Raw genomic sequence first — 20,717 nt, 5'->3', positions numbered from 1 at the left:
GAGCAGACATAGCCTTTGATAATCATCCTTTCAAAAAGCAGTACATTTTTTACAAAAGGTCACAGGTCTCTCTCCTTGAAAATAACAGGCAGGATCTGCTTATCTCAGTCTACTGTGCAATCCAGAGCGGAGAGCACTGAATTTTGTTTTCCCACTGCTGTGAGTACTTACCTGGAGCAACACAAGGCAATATTCTCTGGTCTGATGTCTCTGCATGATGTGAAGTCATTATCAGGTGAAGTGAAGTCATACACAGGTAAAATATTAATACATGGGAAGGTAAAAAAGTTCATTTCCAAGAAAACCCCTTAGGAAATACAAGTGATTAACACACCTTGCGTACCTAAAGGAGCAATGTATGAAACTGAGTACACTGTAGAAGGCAACAGAATTACAAATTGCTTTTCACAGTTTAGTCTTGGATGAGTGGCCCCGAACATTTGCTGCTTAAATAAACAAAGAAGGAGCAGCTCGGGAATGAGAAATGAATGCTGGAAACTTAGAGGGGAAAGTTTTGTTTTATAGATCATTTTTTTATAGCTTTATCATGCCAAAAATCATTTGAAGACATTTTGCAGCAGACATTTCCACCCTATTCCTCCATGAAGCAATCCCTCTACAGTTTACAAGTGTTAAATGCCTTCGTTGCCACATCTCCTACTTACACCGCTCTCCCTGTCTTTTGACATGCTGCAGGGACTGGCACTGATTCATAGGCACCAGTGCTAAAGCTGTGAGTTATGCCAAGGCAAAGATATTTATGATTCATCCTGACTTGTGTAGTTTATCTGGAAGAAAAGTGTCTCCCACAGACCACCTGAGTTGCATGTTTTCAAGGAAGTCAAAGCAACTGAATGAGATCACCATGAAAGAAACAATGAACATTGGGCAAAAAACCCCAAAACCAGTTGTGACGTTACTAATACTGCAAGTCCTCTAAACAAGAGAACCAAAGCTTCCTTGAAGGGTTTGCTTGCATGACATGCCTGCTCGTTAAATGGGAATAAATGGCAGGCATTTAAGCAAGAGAAAGAAAAAGGAAACTGTCATGAAGATAAGATGGCAGACTTGTTTCCTGCCTGTTCCATTCAGCCATGAGTAGCTCTGTTACAGTGGGAGGGAAGAGGGGTAGTTTATCTCAAGAACTCTCATCTTCATTGAAATGTACCATCTGCGTAAACGTGATACAGAGATCTTTATTTATTTGATTTTATGTATATGGAAATAAAACCAGATGAGAAAGATCAGACCCAGGGTACTTCTAACTTTGAAACTCACATCATTGCAATAAAAGCTGATATTAAGTACAATAACCGATCATGTTGATGACTCAAGTCCTGAACTAACGTAAAAGGACAGAAAAGGTGGAACTTCTTAAATTAATAGCACCACAGTAGAGTTTTTCGATGTCTTTGACATTTTTAGTAAGAAATACTTATTTTATCCCTTCTCATGAATTAGTTACATTTTATTGTTTTCAGTAACACCTGAAAGACACTTTCAACTTCAGAATGAGCACCACCATGATTTTTCAGGTTTAAACTCTGTTTTTCAAGTTGTACATACTTCTTTGCCCGCTTGCTATTTTTGACCAAGACCCATTGAGAAAGATCTTAGAACCAATTATAGGATGCTTTTATGGAAAGATTTCCAAAGAAAAACTGGCTCTATTCTGTCCTGTGTTCTGTAGCATGCAGTGAATTTCAAAAGGAAAGATTGTGAGAAAGATGATAATGTGAGTATCTGAAACAGTTTCCTCTGAATAAATTCGTAAATAAAAAGCATTGATGTAAGTGATGGCCACATGCCTCTTCTTTCTGCAGATTCACAATTCTTATGTTGCTACAGATCTACAGTCACTCTGTGGGCCTGGATGGATGCCAGCTTTCTCTTTGTGTAACAGAGCAGAGATAGCACTGACCATTCAAATGTTAATGTTCTGATGGCGTTAAACCACAAAGAAAATATTGACAAAGACGTAGGTAAACATTGTAAAGTTCCTATCCCAGACTCACGCTGGAAGTGGAGCTTTATGGCCTCACCTCCCAGAGCACGGGTTTAAACAGTGCTTCGAGTCCTGCAGTCCTGTAAAACCAGATCACCTCCTCCTTTCTCTATTTTTATGGCTCCACGGAAGCCTCGCTCATCCCTTAAAAAGTCCCCTCCCAGGAGATATTGAGTTAATGGAGGTTAGTAAGTTAACGATGGCATAAAGTCAATTAAAAGGACAACCATCCTTCATTTTCTGGCCTTCTGCTGTTTTGTCCTGGTTGAGACCCTTGTGCTCCAGCCATCTCAGCACCTACAAAGCGTTTCAAGCACAGTCCAGGGGCTCAGTCTTCCAAGATTTTCTCTTCCATGGGTGTGACATGAGAAGGATTCATGAAGTGCCACAAAATGAAAGAAAACATAAAACGTGGCTTTTTCATAAGGCACGATGAGGGACCTGTGAAGAAAGGTAAGGTTTGCCATGCACCGAGCCCCGTTTTGGGCCTACAGTAGAGACACAATCATCAACAAGAAAAGGCAGCTGAGCCTTCAATAGGCTTGTTATAGTTAATAAGAATTTACCTAAGGGAAAATCATTTTTTCTGAGAACAAATGACTCACTCTGCTCTTGAAAACAGAAAGGATGAAGTTGGTGCATCTCTGCGGAGGCACTTTATGCTCAAATCTAACCATTTATTTCTGGTGTTGTCAGTTCATATCATGCGGACCTTCTAAGAGCTGATCAGCTCAATGGTGCATTTGACTGAACAGTATTGATTATACATGTGCAACATTTTAAAAAAAAATACACACCATACCTGGCAACAGTCTCTCTCTGTCACCATCAATTAACAATATTGCGTTAGCAGATGGCTTCATGTGGCTTAGCGTACAACATAGCAAAGGGATATGACAGTTTTCAGAACAGAGGAAGCACAGCATAAATACAGCGTACCACTTTCACAAACACAGGATTTTCAAAACTCTGGCAATATTATAAACATAAGAATGAATCTTCATACGCAATTAAATACAAATAACTGGACTTAAGTACTTACTGTACAGTAATTCCTGATAGTGCTCTGCAGAACTGAGTTATTTCACAAAGTTCTGCAAAGAGCAAACCCCATTTCACTCAAAGCTAGATGCATGAAGGAAAATAGAGAAAACAGAGATACTACTTCAAGGTAAATACTGTCGTTTCCAATGTCAATACTTCAGTGGCTTACAACCATTCATAAAATTCTTATTTTGGTCAAGTTTATCTTTTCAGTTACAGTATTAGAGTCAGGCCAGCTTTAAGAAGGAAGAAATGGCAGCTGTCATGGACTTGCAGAGCAGCCTTAGGCGGACTCCCATGACAAGCTCAGTCAGTACTTTCATTTCATTTATACACAAGCAGCAGGATCCAATATAAAATAATTACTTTACAGTTATGATTTTAAACAATAGGCTTCAATCTTCTTTATACTCCAATCATCTTTCATACCCAAATCTGCTTTTGATTGCAGCTGGAAATTAACTGATCCCATTTAACAGTACTACTAAACATGACACTATTGCACCCTACGTGGCCTCTGACACCTGTTTGATCCTCTGGCAGCTTTTGACTACCAGAGGGAATATCCCCAAGCTTAAGATACTTGAAAAACAAGATAAATAATTGCTTTCTTCCTAACTCTGTCTATTTTTATTACTTCTTCAATTTACTGCATACTTCATCTATTAACTGCCACAAATTGGTAATGAGGAGTTTCGTAATGACTTCTCATGGAGGGCGTTGAGATACCATGGCCATACACACCACCCTGTGTAATAGCGTGTTAATACACTGAGGTCAGTGGGAATGAAGTAATAAAGCAGACAAAATACAGAAGCTTTCAATCTGAGGCATTAGGCAACCAGTTTTATCAAGTCTCCATTTCGTAATGCTCTGGAGTTGCCGCCTCTCCGAGGAGGTAAGAGAGGAGGAAGTGCCAGCAGTATCATCATGGCAACTGCACCAGTGCTACTAATCCAGAAAGAAAACGCTCCCTGGGGAAGATTTCTCCCAATTGCTTCAGACAGTCCTACTCCACATATCGGACACAAAAAGCAACAAAGCAGCAGCCGAAAAGTGCCACCATAGATGCCGAAATCACAGTGACTGCGCTGCCGGCAACGCTGACCAAGAGCCCCAGCCCCACACCAAGGATGATCTGGGCCAGCTGGACCATGCAGGTGAGAGCGGCGCAGTCAATGCCCTTCCCTCGCCCGTGGTCTACAGATTTTTCCCGGTCCTGCAGCTTCAGGCACTGCAAATAAGCACAGAACAGAAGCCAGTGAAATGAGACGGTGCCGGCAACTTGCAGCTCTCGGATGCTGCACTGTCACGGCCCCCAGGCGCAGCAGGACAGGCCAGTCGCTCCCCGCTTCCTTTCTGGTTTCTCTGCTTGCCCCACAGACGTTGTGGAATTCAGAGATTTTTGCAAGTGATAATGAGTTTTCCAAGCTCCCCCCACGATTGTCCTCTTTCTCCCATCTGCATTTTTTCCCCTCTGTCTCTTCTCTCAAAGAAAGAATTGAAACTTTATCAGAAAAATTAGCCATTTCCTTCAAGTTCAGATCTATTTGAGCTCTGGCAAACTGATATTTCACAGTACAGGATACTCCGTCATGGATAATTTAGCTCCAACTCTCATGGTTGCAGGAGAGCCTCAAAGGGATATTAAGATGAATCATACTATGTCCCACACACATACACAGCAGAATTTGTTATAATGGAGCACTGTGCTCAGAAGTTATGGCTCAAAGCACATAAAGGAGTTCAGTACTAAAAATCTAAATTTAATGCTTTTTTATTGCTGTAGAAAAAAAATATATCTGAAAACAAATGTCCAGACTAGGATTCTTCTACACTACTGAAGGCCATTATTAACTACTGATTATCTGTATATCTGCTATGACGTACATAGCAGAACAAAAGGCTTTCTTTATCATATACAAGCATTTTGTATATAAGCACCCTGTGAGGGTGGTTGATCACTGGAACAGTTTGACTAGAGGGATTGTGGAGTCTCCACCCTTGGAAATATTCAAACCAGACCGGACATGACCCTAGGCAACCTGCCGCAGGTGGCCCTGCTTGAGCAGCTGGGTTGGACTATATGATCTCTGGAGGTTCCTTCTAACTTCAGCTGTTCTGTGATTCCCTCCAGGAAGGAATTATTCTGTTCTGTTGGGGAATTATGTGGTAGTTTACATATTTATTATTCTTCTTGCATAAGCTGTTGAATGGAGAAGGTTGTATTGTAACAGACAAGAGGTTTCCAGGCTGTAGGCTAGCTGCGCTGCTGTCTTCTGGTATCCAAACACGCTCAGCCGTTAAGATGCTTTTTGTTTTTTGCAAGACCTATTACATTGCCTTTGAGCTGTTGCCACACAAAGCTCTAAAGTACTGCAGACAAACAGCCTCTTCCTAATCCAGTAGACAAAATTGAATTTGGACCCTAGGGAACAGCAGCACAAAACAGGCGTTGAAATGGCAGCATTTCAAAACCCAGCACGTGATTTTGATAGAATGCACAGTGAGGGAAAATATCTGCTCTTTTTTTCTGGAATGATACGGTTCTTTCACTTGAAACATTTAAAATTTTAGACAGATTTTTTTTGGAATTATGTCTATTTTGCTGGGCTGTGCCCAGTGTTCCTATGTGCCAGTAGTTCTGACAACAATTATGTGAATGTGTAAGTGACTGTAATCTTGCACTTGATGTTTCACAGAATGGTAGGGGTTGGAAGGGACCTCTGGAGATCACCTAGTCCAACCCCCCTGCTAAAGCAGGTTCACCTGCAGTAGGTTGGACAGGAACACATCCAGGTGGGTTTTGAATGTCTCCAGAGACGGAGACCCCACCACCTCTCTGGGCAGCCTGTGCCAGGGCTCTGCCACCCTCAATGTAAAGAAGTTTTTCCTCATGTAAAGACGGAATTTCCTGTGTTCCAGTTTGTGCCTGTTGCCCCTTGTCCTGTCACTGGGCACCACTGATAAGAGTCTGGCCCCCTCATCTTGACACTCACCCTTTAGATATTGATAAGCATCGATGAGATCCCCTCTCAGTCTTCTCCAGGCTAAAGAGACGCAGGTCTCTCAGCCTTTCTTCATAAGAGAGGTGCCCCAGTCCCTTGATCACCTTCATAGCCCTCCACTGGACTCTCTCTGTTAGTTCCCTGTCTGTCTTGAACAGGGAGGCCCAGAACTGGACACAGTACTCCAGGTGCGGCCTCACCAGGGCAGAGTAGAGGGGGAGGATGACCTCCCTCGACCTGCTGGCCACACTCTTCTTGATGCACCCCAGGAGACCATGGGCCTTCTTGGCCACAAAGGCACATTTCTGGATCGTGGCCAACTTGTTGTCCACCAGGACTTGCAGGTCCCTCTCTGCAGAGCTACTCTCCAGCAGGTCAGCCCCCAACCTGTACTGGAGCAGATTTCCTCTTTATTCTTTCTATCTTGTATATTATAGAAGATTTGAGCTAAACCTAATTCTGTTAATATCAGATCTAACAGACAATTATATATCATTTAACATCTGGCATAGCAAGTACCATACACCAAACAAGAAACAATCATTTGCCTCACAAGTTACATTAGAATATATTGACCTATTAAATACCAAGTGGATGCACACTTCGGCATATTTTATTTTACTTCTGTCTTGGAACAGCTCTGAATCAGAGCTAGACTACAGTTTTGCCTTTAGTCCCTCTCTCTGAGTTGTCTGGTCTGACGTTAGGATTGTGATCTCACCATAAACTGGGTTCATTCCCTGTCCTTTGTTAAATCTTTCTAAAACTCTTCATCGTGATACTTCTCTGATGGAAGGAACAGAGAAACTAACTTAAAAATTAGGAATCAGATCTATGAAACATTTAACTACATTGAGACATCATCCTAGGATTCAATGAAATAATAGTTTTCTTGTATTCGTCATTCAGCTGGTGATGCTTAAAAGTTGTACAGAAGAGTAGGACATGTTCTCAAGGACTTTTTCTAGCCCTGTGCTGCTCTCAACTATGTTTCTACATTGTTTTTCAATGGTTCAACATTTCCTTTATTAATTTCTTCAAATGTTCCTAGATATAATGAGAACTTTCCCTAAATCCTCCCATCTCTCCTTAATCCTTCTTGTTTCCAGCTATCTCATTAACTTGAGAGACTTGAGAGAATTTTTCCGTTAAAGAGCTCAACACTTTACAAAACATGAAGATCCTGCTGTGCCCAGTAACATGATATAAGGAATGTGACCTTTTCCATATTTTCCTTGGAAAAAGGATTTCATGCTGTGGAGGACCAAAACCCAACCCCAGACATTTAGAAAGTTAATGAGAACATGCTATATAATTTAATACTGAACTATATGAAACTGTTTGTACTTGAATTTAATATCTTTATTAGTTAACAGTTTTTGTAACACTTTGCAGTTAACTAAAAATTCTGCCAGCCTTTACGGTGTGGTTATTAACCTTAGGAACTCAGAAGTGAAGCCCTCTGCCAGTACAGATGGAAGGAAGGTATAAAGAAGGTAGCACCTGAAGGCAACACAAAGTGGAGCCCTGTTATCTGGCTACTGCCTGAGCATGTACTGCGATTGGCTTTGTTTCAGCTGTGATGATAAATAGTTATTTGTCTCACTGCAGGACTATTTGGAGAGTTTGGAGCTGGGACCTTCACTTTCTTTGTCAGAAACTTTCCATTCATAACATGTGCCATCATTAATAGTTTGAAATTAAAATTAAAAGCTGCTCACTAGTCCCATCCAGTTTCCTCCCAAAACAGACTAAACAGATATAAACCTACCCTTCCTTAGACATTGAACTCACCTCTTCTTCCCTGTGATACTCCGCAATGAGGTGGAATGGCACTGTGTACAGGGTGCTGGACATGACGCCAAAGAGGGAACACAGAGCCAGGGTGGAATAGACATTGGGAAACAAGCCAATTAATCCAGTACCCAATCCAAAAAGTAGGTATCCAATGAAATAAAGTCCCTTTAATCCTATGCATGGCAGAAGGATTTTCTGCAGGTCTGTGAAGAGAAAGTGAAAATGCTAGTAAGATTAAAACAAAACAGGTCACATTTCATCAGGGAGGTCCTTTAAGGGGTTTTATTTTGTAAAATGCAACAAGGGAGACAATCTTACTGATTTTGGAAGTTTCCTCAAATTATTGTAGGTATAAACCTGCCAAAGAGTACTTTCTCTCTCTGGGGATTTTCTCATTCTGGCATAGGCAACTCCAGAGAAGAAGTAGTTAACAGCCATTCTGGAAGAACTGCCCTCATTGACAATCTCAGACATTTCCGCTGTTTGATTACAATATGAACATTTGGCACCGATCTCTGTCTGAGCTGAGAAAAGCGCTACAGAGATGCCTGTAGTTAAGCTCGAAAGGGGAAAAGATTTCCCTCAAGCCTCTTTTAGATACTCAGTTCAGCCCCCAAAATGCTACTCGTTTGAGTTTTTGGATCACAAGGAATTTTTTTAATCCTTGGTAAAAGCTATAGCGAAATCTATCTGGGGAACTGTGCTAGCGTATTTACACACAATTTTGGAGAGCCAGGTTTGTGCTTCTGGCAAGAACATTTAGTACACTGTGAAAAAGTTTATTTTATGAGGAATGCAGATGGTGAGAGACCATCAGACAGACCTTTGAGAACCTACAGCTACAGCACTGCTAGGTGAAAGAGCATCTCAGAATGATGCCCATGGCAGACATTTTAGTCTGGCATTTAACTTCAGGATGATTTTCAGCGTTCAGGGTTAGTTCACGTGCAGAATAACGCCTTACTCCCAAAGTGACCCCTCATCATGTGGTCAGGAACTGTTCATGCTAAGATACGAGTTTTTAACAATGCTGAGAATATAACATTTCTTAAAGTTTCAATTGGAAAAAAAAAACCAAAACCTGTTAATTTGTCTTTGCTTTATTTTTTCAAACAATAGCAAATAGCAAACAGTTTAAGGCTGTTTTGAAACACGGTGTTGGAGTACATTCCTGGGTACTTACAAGAATAGACTGATGAAGAAATTGCATTGATGCACAGCCCCCAGCAACCCATCTCTACTCCTGTTTTGTAGGTAAGGTAAAGGGTGGAGTTATGAGGTGCATAAGGACTACCCTGGTATACAACCTGAAAGAGACCACAAAGATCACAGAAGGCAAGGATGGACTGTGTGTATATAATACCTCCTTCTCATGGGAACAAGGTACCCAACACAGGGCCTCATCCCTGGTAGGGGAGATAATTATCACCCAAGAAATCTGTTAAGCAGTGCCCTAACTGTCCCTTCACAGTTCTCCAGGTTTCACACTCAATTCTTTGAGATGCTCACACCCAGGCTCACCCTCATTTATTAATCTCTGCCTTTTCCTGGACTGTCCATTCTACACTGACTCATCTGCTCTTTTTCCTTTGGGTGTCTTATTTTCCACTCTCCTCCTCTTTACACTTCTGCCTTCTTCATAGAATCACAGAATGGTTTGGGTTGGAAGGGACCATAAAAATCATCTGGTTCCAACCCCCCTGCCCTGGGCAGGGACACCTCCCACTAGACCAGGCTGCTCAGAGCCCCATCCAGCCTGGCCTTGAACACCTCCAGGGATGGGGCATCCACAGCTTCTCTGGGCAACCTGTTCCAGTGCCTCACCACCCACACAGTAAAGAATTTCTTCCTGATATCTAATCTAAATCTCCCCTTTTTCAGTTTAAAGCCATTGCTCATCATCCTATCAGTACATGTCCTTGTAAAAAGTCCCTCTCCAGCTTTCCTGTAGGTCCCCATTTAAGCACTGAAAGGCCACAATAACTCTCCCTAAAGCCTTCTCTTCTCCAGGCTGAACAACCCCAACTCTCTCAGCCTGTCCTCATAGCAGAGGTGCTCCAGCCCCCTGATCGTTTTTGTGGCCCTCTGCTGGACCCGCTCCAACAGGTCCATGTCCTTCTTGCGTTGACGACTCCAGAGCCAGCTGCAGTACTCCAGGTGGGGTCTCACCAGAGTGGAGCAGAGGGGCAGAATCACCTCCCTCGCCCTGCTGGCCATGCTGCTTTTGATGCAGCCCAGGATGCGATTTGCTTTCTGGGCCGTGAGCACAATCTTCTTGCCTTAGCCTTTCTTTCCCTAATTTATCTACAGTTAATATTTTTCTTTTCTTTTTGAGGCTTACCCAAACACATATTTCTACCCAGTAGTTGTCTTATTCAGTTCCGTATCTAGTCAAGCAAAACTTTTTCTTTCAGCAGGGAACAAAAACTCCCTCTTGCCTACAGAGACAAAAAAAGGCAAGGAAATGGGAATACTGGGTGGAAACCACAGAAAAAAGGAAGTGGCAATGAGAGGATTTGTGCCAGGAGCATATTTGTACCTTGGAAGAAAGGAGGCAGATAGGATCATATATGCAGGAATCACTGCCAGGGGCACACAGTCTTACTGCCTGGGAATGGGGTGGGAAAGGGAGCGCTGGGTATCATGAAAGCAAAGGATTGCTGTCAGAAGGGACTCAGGGAAAGGTTTAAAGAGGTATGGCAAGGACAGACAAATGCAAGGTGCCGAGAGCCTGGAGCTGCCAAGTATCTCACAGTGTGCAAAGAGCTGCGGTGCAGGTGAACAGCCTTGTGCCAGGATAGGGCCAGCTGCACCCATCAGCGCTACTTCAGTTAGGAAACCTGCCCATCTCCGAGTAGCTCCGAAGCCAAAGCAGAGAATGGATGTGTTTGGAACAGCTCCAAGAGCTTCATTTGAAATTGTTAAGTAGACACAAATAGCCTTACAACTACTAAAAGGTCTTCCCCCAAGATCCAACGGACTGGCTCAGAACGAGAGATCAATTAGCAGTTTTACAAAACTCTTCTTCAGCCATCCAGATACAACTGGCTCTGCCACCACTGTCATTTCTTCAGGATGATAACACTGTCTCATTTCTTTTGGGTGGAGGAGGGGATGCTAAGAGGAAGGAGAACCGAGAGGATTTCACGCTTTTACCTGTCCCATGAAATCCGTGAAGAAGAGCATGTTGGACAGGAAAGCCATCCATCCAAAGAGGTGGCTCACACACAGATAGCGATAGTGGGATGGCATGCTTAAAAGTATCTTCAAGAGTGATTTAAGGGTCATCCGCCTTTGATCCTAAAAGCAAGTATTTAATAAAAACACTGTATTATTGCCCTGAAGGCTAATAAAATAGCTGACAGCAAATAAAGAAGGCCTCAGCCTCTTTCCATTGCTAAACTTCCAAAGTTTTTAATTTGTTTTTACTAGGAAGGGTTGCTTGGTTACTGAATGTTCTTTACTATGTATTTCATTTGTAGAGGCATTGCCTAATAAAGTCATCTGAAAGATTCACAGAGACTCTGGGAGAGCTGGGGTACATCAGCAAGGACCTAACATTTCTTGCTGTTATAATCAGTAGGGCTATTATTTACTCGTAGAACCAAGTGAAAATTTTCTACCAAAACCAATTCAGTGGATCTTCAAGGAAAAAAAAAAAAAACAACAAACCAAACCAGAAACAAAAATAATTTATTTATAGAGACAATTAGTTTTCTATTGAAAATTTAAAGCTGCCACAGAAAAAATGAAACGCAAAACTCTTCCTGAGAATTAAAATGTATCATTTGTGGAATACGGCAGTTTTGAGACCTCATTCCCATTCCCTTCTATCTGCTAAATTACCTAGAAAACTTCACCTATTCTGGCATATCATTACCATGAGATTTCCACCATGTACTGTCCTCCCCTCCATGAAGCAGGGAAAGACTGTGATGCAGCACCTCTTCAAATCCTAGCACCCAGAGAACGTGAGCGCCGGCACCTGAACACCTTATCCCATGGGAGAAATAACTCACTTAAAAATCAAAATGTTTTTGGTGCTGGTTAGCACATCTCACTGATGGGGAAAACCAAAATTTCTCACCCCCTTCAATGCCCGACCTTATCTCCTTCCTCCTTGTGTGAGCTCTGTGCCCCAAAACTCCCTCCCAGTTTCTTTTCCAGTCACATTCACCAGATCACTTGTATCACTTGAATTCAGTGCTTGATGGCAGACATTTGTAACACACAATTCTTAGTGCTTTAAAGCTCCTGCGTGTTCTTTGATTTTAAGGAAAAAAGGTATTATTTTATCTGTGTGTGACAGAACACTTCTAGTTTTCATTATTGATGTTTGGAGGCAACAGTGTTGGGAGAGAATGTAAGGGAAGCTGTATGGTCATGAAATGTGGGAAAACTGTAGAAGTTATGTACATTACTGGAAAGTTGAATTTTGTCTTCAATTTGCTGCAAGATAATGACATCTTTTCCTTCCTTCAATGTTCTACTTACTTTTCACAACTCTGCTTCCCTTTGAACTTGGTTATGCTGCAAGCTACTCTACGAAAAATCACCACATATAAAGTTCGAAAATACTTTGCTCCAGTGGGAGGTTTTTAATCCTCATAGGAATGCCAAAATTCAAGTTACTGACTTTCACCTTGAACTGCATATTGTCCAAATCCCTTGGAATTTCTCTTGGCATCACTGTCTCTTTTAAACAGGGTAAGCTTTCTATTCTTCTACAGTTACAAAAAAAACCCCAAAAAATTCCACAATGTCTCATTAGTGTTATTTCAAGGATAATTACTATCTTTTGATTTGGCTTACTTGATTTGTTCAACTCTTCCACAGGGTTCTTTAAAACAGCCTTTCCAATCAAAGTGTTAACATAAGGTCAGGGAACTACAAAGGACACTGCTATAATTACAAAAAATAATTCAATAGCTAGATAGAAATGCTTGCTTTCTATTTAGATATTTTAGACAGTGGAAATGGAAACTGAAATGTTTAATGCGGACATTCAATACCCACCAACACAAAAACCTTGCACTGATTTAAATGACGTGCTGAAGTTTGACCCCATTTAGTTTCCTTGTCCTTCAAAAGCTCACAATACCCAATAATTTTCTCTATAAAATCACTACAACTCAAGGCCTCAGATGATTCATAAGGATGCAGAGTAATCAATATGACTTCAGTAATTTGGCACCAAACTAGAGAACAAAAGATGAATCACTTTGGATGTCTGTTCATACTGTAACAGGTCAAATATCATTAATAATCATGATAGCTATTAGCATGTAAGAGCACTGCTCTTAATTTAGGATATATAGGGTCATGATGCCTGCAGCAAAAAAAGAGACACAGAAAAACAGGAAGTCAAACCATTCCTTCAAGGAAGCAATTACAGTAATGAATGAACTTAGAAAAGATGTGCCACAAGAGACAGACCATTAAGGCCGTGAGCGTCTAGAATTTATACATGACCAGGGACATCAAAGGAACATGAGACAGATCAAAGCGCTGTGAGCCTCCCACGGGCTGTCCAGATAAAAATACAGAGAAAGGGCAACGGCACAAGCTTGCCCACAGCGGACGCCAGAGCCTCACCTCGGCTGCCAGACATTACTGACTCAGTGGCATTAGTTCTCGCCAAGGTAGAGGCCACCCCAAACCCTAGTCTGCTCGCCCCGTTTCACTGCATCTGCTCTCTCTTCTTCATTCACCTTCCTTTCCCCAGAGCCCGCACAGGCCAAGCAGTCAATGACACTCAGCATCTGGCAACATGGAGGATGCTGAGGGTGAAGGATGCTGGCGGAGGATGGCGGCTGCTCAAGGTGGGCTACGGCGGGGCATCGCAGGGGCAGCACGGCATCGTGCTAGCCACATTCACCCCACAAACTGCTACTTTGCTCTCTGCCCCTCTCTGTGTTGTTCTGGCATTCACAGCAGGCAGTGCTCATGTTTTATTCTACCTTTATGTTGTATCTGGTGTAATAATATTTTTCTTCAGGTTAGGAATACCAAGTGCTATTGTAATACAAATGATAAATAGTAAAGGATAATAAATCCTCTTTATTTGTAGCTTAAACATGAATTTAGGTTTCTAACTTATAACAGTGTGCATATTCTCAGTATTTTTTACCTGATGGATCAAGATCCGAACCAGGGATACATATACATAGCACCAAGAGATCAGAAGTGAAATTAAAACAAGAACTAATTGTTTCATCACTTACTGTTATACTAGGAGACAAACATAAACATTGGCCTTTGTTTACCTCAGGTACCATGAAAGTGCAGTGAGGATTTCTAGAACTAAAAGACATCAACAAACCCGTAAAAACTATTATCTGTTCCCAAGACCATTCTAGAAACGTGCTCTCCAGATATTTTTCAGGTAGATTCACTTTTTCCCAGTTTGAAGATTGAAGCAATCTCTCATAAAAAATGCAGCAGAAACAAAATAACAGTGATGATTTGAAAGTAGTCACTATTCTTTCCCACCTGAAAGTTCTGCCAAAGACACCGCTACAACATCACTTCAAAATAAAACTACAACTCCGGAAGCGAGGTAGCATTGCTGTAGAAGTAGCAATTTTAAACACATCAGGTCTGTCAATAAATCCTCAACAAAATGTTGAGCAGCAGCAAAACCAAATGTTTACTAGACCAGGGAAGAAGCACTTCCTACGTATTAGGTATGAAAGTATGAGGACCTCAGTGGGAGTTACAGATCTATATCAAAGATTAATGGGCTGTAGTCCTTGTCCACAATTTGGTGTTAATTGTCTCGGGACTGAAGGACAAAGTAGATCCTCCTGACAAAACTCACAAGAGGAGGATATCAAGAGATTGACACAGAGCAGAAACCTGAATCCAGTTCTCCCTCAACCCTGTGAATCGCTCAAAACATCAGTGCTAGCCACTATCATCCCTCTTGCTGGAAATACTTTATAAATAAATAAAGAGAAAAGACAGCAGACTTTCTCCTGACCCTGTATCCTGGCAGCGGATTATTTTTCTCTGTGTGTGAAAGGGCTCCACTCCAAATAGCCAACATTAGCTAATTAAAAGGTCTCCAAGGATGCAAAGACAGGGCTTACAAAACCATCTCTGCACTTACCTCTGTACGTGACACAGCAGCGCACTTCCCTGGTTTTGCCGCAGCCTTTATTTCAGTAAATGTTGATTTTAGGTAACCATTCTTGTTTTCCTCCTCTATGGAGCTATATTTATAGGATCGAGTCTCTTCCAACAAGAAATTTTCCTCTTCATTTTTGGATCTGAGTGGGACTTCAGGAATACTGCGCAGATGTACGGTAAGGCAGGTTAGGAAAACCAAGGCTGCGAAGAAGAAAATCACCTGGAATTCCGATGCCAAGGAATATCCCAGTACAGTTTGACCCCAATCCATAGCACCTGTCAGGTAACCCAGGGCTCCTCCCAAACCTACAGGCGTGGGAAAAAAGGAGAAAAAAGATCTACTGGCATCAATAAAATAAACAGTACACAATACTCTCAACATCCCCTCTAGAAATGACTGAATAATCACTCTTCAGATATCAATCACAAGAAGTGGGAATACTGAGCTAATCACGTAGGTAAGCAGTTACCAAAACATCTCTTGAAAAATCTCCTCAGCTCTGATGGACAGAGGTCTCCAAAAAATGCCTGAACACGTAGCAACATGGGCCTCCACCTCTTTTCTTGACTCTTTGAAGCTTTATTTTCTTTGTAATACACAATAAAATTTTACAAAATAAAATTTATGGGGTTTTAAAACTTCACAGAACAAACAAACATTTTTTAAATTATATTGAGACTATCTATAGTTTAGACTTTGTAAAATGTATTTTATATAGTTGAATCTAAACAGAAATACTGTCTCCGTGTGAAATTTTTTAAAAAAGGGAAATAAAAAGCATTTTTTTGTAGTTATCAAAATCCAAGTACCTCACCACTCGGAAAAGAAAATAAAAAGGATCAAATACAAGTGTGTAATGTCTGATTTTTCTCAGAAAAGTTAGAATAAAAGGTAAAATGAGCATGCTACCTTGTGTCTTGAAGTTAATAAAACCAGGTTTCACTCTGATTTTTTTTACAATTTCTTCTTTTTGTCATTAGTGCGCGCAGTTTCAGAAGCACAAGGAAGTGCTCGCTGCTGCGTGCAGCACGGAGCTCTGGCAGGGGAAGCAGCTTCGTGGAGACCCGACACCCTGTGAACCAGGAGGCTCTGCAGGACGCGGGAGTTGAGCAGGACAGAAGCGTTTGAAGGACTTGGGAGTATTCCTTCGCTGCTGCTTAGGAGAACTGAAGACTGTGTATGGCAGAACCATTCTGTCTAACAAAAAGTAACAGAGGTAACAGGACCTACACCTGCTTCACCTACAAAACATGGGATTTTGATTTCGTCCTGGGCTTTCTGTACTTTTTTCCCTCATGGGTCCTTCATTGTGTCCTACTGCGTTTTAAAGGGACTGTATTCTTGCTTGTTCTCATGAAAAACAATTAAACTGCTAATAGCTTTTTGAAGAAAACCTACACTAAATGTTTGCACAGAGTGAATGATATTTGAAGTCATCTTTGCATACTTTTCTGACAAAAAGCATTCATGGTACTGGAATGCAGTCTGAGTGTTGCGTGTTGGGTACCTGCACTCTTCCTTCCACTTGTCCCAGTGATGCCAAGTTTCACAACTGCAAAGCTATCAAGTTTCATGTTCAAACCTTAACTGAAGACAAACAAAAATCTTGGAGATATTTAGTACAAAAAAAAGGAACTAAATAGGGGAAACAAAGTAATACCTAAAACAGAAGCTAGAAAAGAAATGGGAGGATTGCTGTCTTTGTCTAATAGGGATAGGACAAGGAATGATAAATGTAAATTGCAGGAAACAGATACTAAGATTAGATTTTAGGGAAAGCTGTCTAACAACAAGGCCACTGTTTTGGGAGGGCTGCAGAACCCCTATCAAGGGAGAATTTCAAGAACAGGCTAGGTAATTGCCCATCAGGAAGGGTTAAGATACTGGTGATCTTGCTATAGAGGGCACATGGTGCTGGACCAAATATTGCAATCTGTTCCAGTCTCATTTGATGTGGTTTGTCCCACATCCCTTTTCACAGCTCAGCACACAAATGAATCAGCTAAATCTGTAGCTTCAAATTTGGAAATCAAGCCTTTTTAGTATCATCCAAGGAAAAATTGCAACCAGAGTTCTGTTGAAGGCAAGAATATAGAATCATAGAATGGTTTGGGTTGGAAGGGACCTTAAAGCCCATCTAGTGCCAACCCCCTGCCCTGGGTACGGACACCTCCCACCAGCCCAGGCTGCTCAAAGCCCCATCCAGCCTGGCCTTGAACACCTCCAGGGATGGGGCATCCACAGCTTCCCTGGGCAACCTGTTCCAGTGCCTCACCACCCTCACAGTAAAGAATTTCTTCCTGATAGAGACTCACTCCCTGCTCTGTCCAAGCGATTGTAAAAATTTTTACCTGTCGGTTTCTACGGATAATACTGATTTCATTCCCATGTGGCTTTAAGGTTCCCTTATAATCTGCTTTTCCTGGACACAGCTATTTCTTGTATCCAAAATCATCCTGCTGTCACTCCCTACTCACCTAGAATCATTGCCACTGGATCTGCACGTCCCTGCTCTCGGTACAGCTCAGTTGCCACAAAAATCTGCCCCAACACAGATTGCACAAATTCTCATCTAGTCTGCTTTTTGCCTGGTCCTTTCACAGCAGCTGCTCCCAGACAGGGATCGAAGCTCCTCCCGATTCACATGGCAGGGATGCAGCCCTGTGTGTCTCCCCCCTGCATTTTCTCAACGCAGGGCTCACGTAGTACGGAGGTTTCCTTCTGTAACTCAGCAACATTTCAGACATGTTTAAAGGCAGATCAATGTCTTCCTTCATTTGCAAGAGCCTGGGCTGAACCACTTGGACTTAACTTTGTGGAAGTTGTGTAGCTCTGAATTTTACAAAGAACTCCTATTTCTACACAGGAAGGCAGCACACTGCTGAAGGATGGCAATCAATATACTGTTCTGTGGAGCTCTTGCTCTGTGTCACATGCTGAGTCTGAAATGTTATTTTAATGTGCTACGGCAAGGAAACAAGTTACATCCCTTAATTTTTGCTTCAACAAAAACTTGAAAAAAAATCAGAACAAGCTGAATAAATACTACTTCAATTTTTAAAGTAATTAATTGCTCTTACTTAAATCACGGCTATGTTGCTGTAAATGTTTATGCCTGCAGCCTTCTGCAGCAGAATTCTTGTAGCAGCAATCACAAGTTGCTGTTGTCTGGAGTGGTGAAAACCCAGCAACAAAAGACTCGTGACTGAAGCGTGGGATCAGATGATCAGTTCATTCAAGATCAGAAACACAGTAAGAATAAAATCCATGCAATTACCTTCCCCTCCTTCGAGAGGCAGGGAGGAAAGGAAGGGATCTGAGTACCTGTAAGGAGGGCGTGGTAATGCAGACCCTTCTCTTTATCCTGATGAGAGCAGACATCAAACAAATATGCTTTGATGGGGCCATCAATAAAATCAGCTGCGAAATCAAAAAGCACTACTCCCAGCATGGTAATGACTATCGCCCACGTCTGCCGATTGTCTCTCTCATCGATGAAAGCTACGGAAAGAAAAACACCTTCATTCTGACAGCAGCAGTGCCACGTTCTGCAAAAACCACACTTTGTCTTTCCCAATACCTCCAAATCTGGACAACGCTTAGTTATGCAAGAGCGAGCCGGGGTACCAGAATCACAGGAGAGCAGCAGGGCAACCCAGCCTGCGCAGCGCTGAGCTGGGCCAGGCTGACTTACAGCCTTGGGTCAGCACAAGCTCAGGGCGCTCCAAGCTCCACGATCAAGAGCGTCACCAGCCTTAATCTACTCCATTGCACCTCCACGGCACGCAGGGGTGGCCTAACACACAAGCATTTTTTAGCACTTTTTTTGGTTTATTCTATTTGTCCCACCCTTCCATTGTTTTAGATAATCAAGGGTTGACTGTAGCATCTCTTTTTGGGCAAATGAATACCCGTATATTCAATATCGATGGCATGCAGGAAGAGAGAATAAGTCAATCCATAAAAACACACACCTCCCGCCTCTGCCAAGTCCTACTGACAGCAACAACTTTCCATCAAGAGTTTGAGAAGTTACATCTCAAGCTGAAATATAATAGCACTTAGGGATGACACTCCTATTTGATTTTGCATATTCCAGGTGCACCACAGTTTCCAAGAAGTTATGGATTTCTATTATTCACCATCATAACACAGTCCCGAGTCAAGCCAGGGCTGCAGTAATTAAAGACATATATTTTGAATGGTGATCCATTAAATTAGGGATTAACAGATATTTAGTTTACATCACACAAAGAAAATTGATCATTTAATTTAACAAGGTAGATTTTAGTTTGTAAAAACTTCTCTGGGCCTAAGCAGTGCTTTACTTGTATAAGCAGATCAGGCAATCACACCAACATACAGCGTGCTGCAGTCACGTGCGGAAACTACAGGACGCTGCGTACAGGGGACATCACATGCAGCATCAGGACGGAAGGTACATGAAGATTTCAGTGTTCCCCAGCTCCTTCAATGCAGCTGAGTAACATGATACCCGATTTTAACAATTTTAAAGCAATTTTAAGCGCATTTTAGCAGGGAAAAAAAGGAACACACACACCCCCTCCCCCTTTTCTTTCTGATTCAGAAGGCTAGGATGAGTTTTGTCTGTCAGCACAGCGCATGCCCCTCACTCACCTGAGATCATCACGTCCCCATTGAGGTACAAAGCCATGCCTAACAGCATTATGATGCCCAGACCCAGAATGTAAGGTCTCCTCCTGCCCCAGCTACAGGTGCAGTGATCACTGGCTGAACCTACCACGGGCTGCAGCACGAAGCCCAGGATGGGGCTGATGAGCCACACCAGGCTGTAGAGGTTCTTGGGCAGCCCTACACTGAGCAGCACTGGCGTGACAAAGGCGGCCTCCACGGCATAGCAGAACTCCCGGCCAAACATCGCCATGCTGTGCATGACCAGCCTTCCCACCGCTCGCCTCTTGGGCACCACTGCCCCAGTCCTCGTCACAGATTGCAGCAGCTCGTCCTCCTCCTCTCTGATGCTGTCCATGATCGTCTTGGCCATCTCAGGAGCGGCTGGAAGAGCCCCGTGGAAACTCTCTTTTTGTTAACTTGCGCAGTGCTCCGGTAAGTCGGTGCTGCCTGCCCGGGCTGACATGGAGCCCAGATCATATGCCGGGTGGGATCAGTCTGTGCCGGGGGAGGGACTCACATACTTTCATGGCTCTGCGATCACAAGTTATGAAAGGAAGGGGGCGGGGAAGCGTGTTAACATGAGGAGATCTGAGCTCTGGGGCGTCTGCAAAGCTCCCAACCGTCCACAACTGAAGAACTACTGTTGAAGCACGACACACACATATGACGGGCACTTACATCACATGGGCGAGGCGCAGGGCTACTGTAAGACAGTGCTGACACCAAGAGACCTGAGCCCTCATCTTTCCGTACAGCAAACAAGGAGAGCACCAAACGGAGTGACGCTTTCCTGCTGACCGAACGGGGGGAAAGGAATCTATAATATAGATCCGGAAAAGAATTTCAGTGCTCTCCATGAAGACAAGTTATCTACTTATAATAAGCTTGACAGAAGTCTGTCAAACAGCAAATGGTGAATATTTTTTGTATCTATCTGCTGTGCGCTACCCTCAGTACAACTGATTATTTCCTTCGTTTCTGAAAAACAAAGGATATCAGGATAGCGTAAGGTTTTTTAAACAGTCTTACCCGCCAAGAGAAGGTCTTAAAAGAAATCTGTAGTGACATACCAGAA

General features: G+C 42.5%; 1 protein-coding gene across 1 annotated transcript; it reads right to left on the bottom strand.

Moving 5' to 3' along the window:
* Nucleotides 1-1,260: 1,260 nt before the first annotated feature.
* On the bottom strand, nucleotides 1,261-20,348 carry SLC45A2 (solute carrier family 45 member 2). Its single transcript, XM_054186975.1, has 7 exons — nucleotides 19,625-20,348; nucleotides 18,311-18,487; nucleotides 14,966-15,291; nucleotides 11,011-11,154; nucleotides 9,038-9,161; nucleotides 7,852-8,057; nucleotides 1,261-4,283 (listed from the first exon to the last, which is right to left on the bottom strand). Exons 1-7 carry the CDS (start codon nucleotides 20,010-20,012, stop codon nucleotides 4,059-4,061), a joined length of 1,590 nt encoding a protein of 529 aa, XP_054042950.1. The 5' UTR covers nucleotides 20,013-20,348; the 3' UTR covers nucleotides 1,261-4,058.
* Nucleotides 20,349-20,717: the final 369 nt, after the last annotated feature.

Source organism: Rissa tridactyla, chromosome Z, assembly GCF_028500815.1.
Source record: "Rissa tridactyla isolate bRisTri1 chromosome Z, bRisTri1.patW.cur.20221130, whole genome shotgun sequence".
NCBI lineage: Eukaryota > Metazoa > Chordata > Aves > Charadriiformes > Laridae > Rissa > Rissa tridactyla.
The sequence above is the reverse complement of the archived record's forward strand: the minus strand, read 5'-3'. Positions and strand labels throughout refer to the sequence as shown.

Excerpts from the sequence above, each read along its gene's own strand:
- SLC45A2 (XM_054186975.1), bottom strand. The coding sequence starts at position 20,012 with ATGGCCAAGACGATCATGGACAGCATCAGAGAGGAGGAGGACGAGCTG. Across the intron at positions 15,292-18,310 it reads TTACCACGCCCTCCTTACAG|GTTTGGGAGGAGCCCTGGGT; the intron begins GTACTCAGATCC and ends CCACGCCTGTAG. Across the intron at positions 9,162-11,010 it reads TCACGGATTTCATGGGACAG|GTTGTATACCAGGGTAGTCC; the intron begins GTAAAAGCGTGA and ends GGTCTCTTTCAG.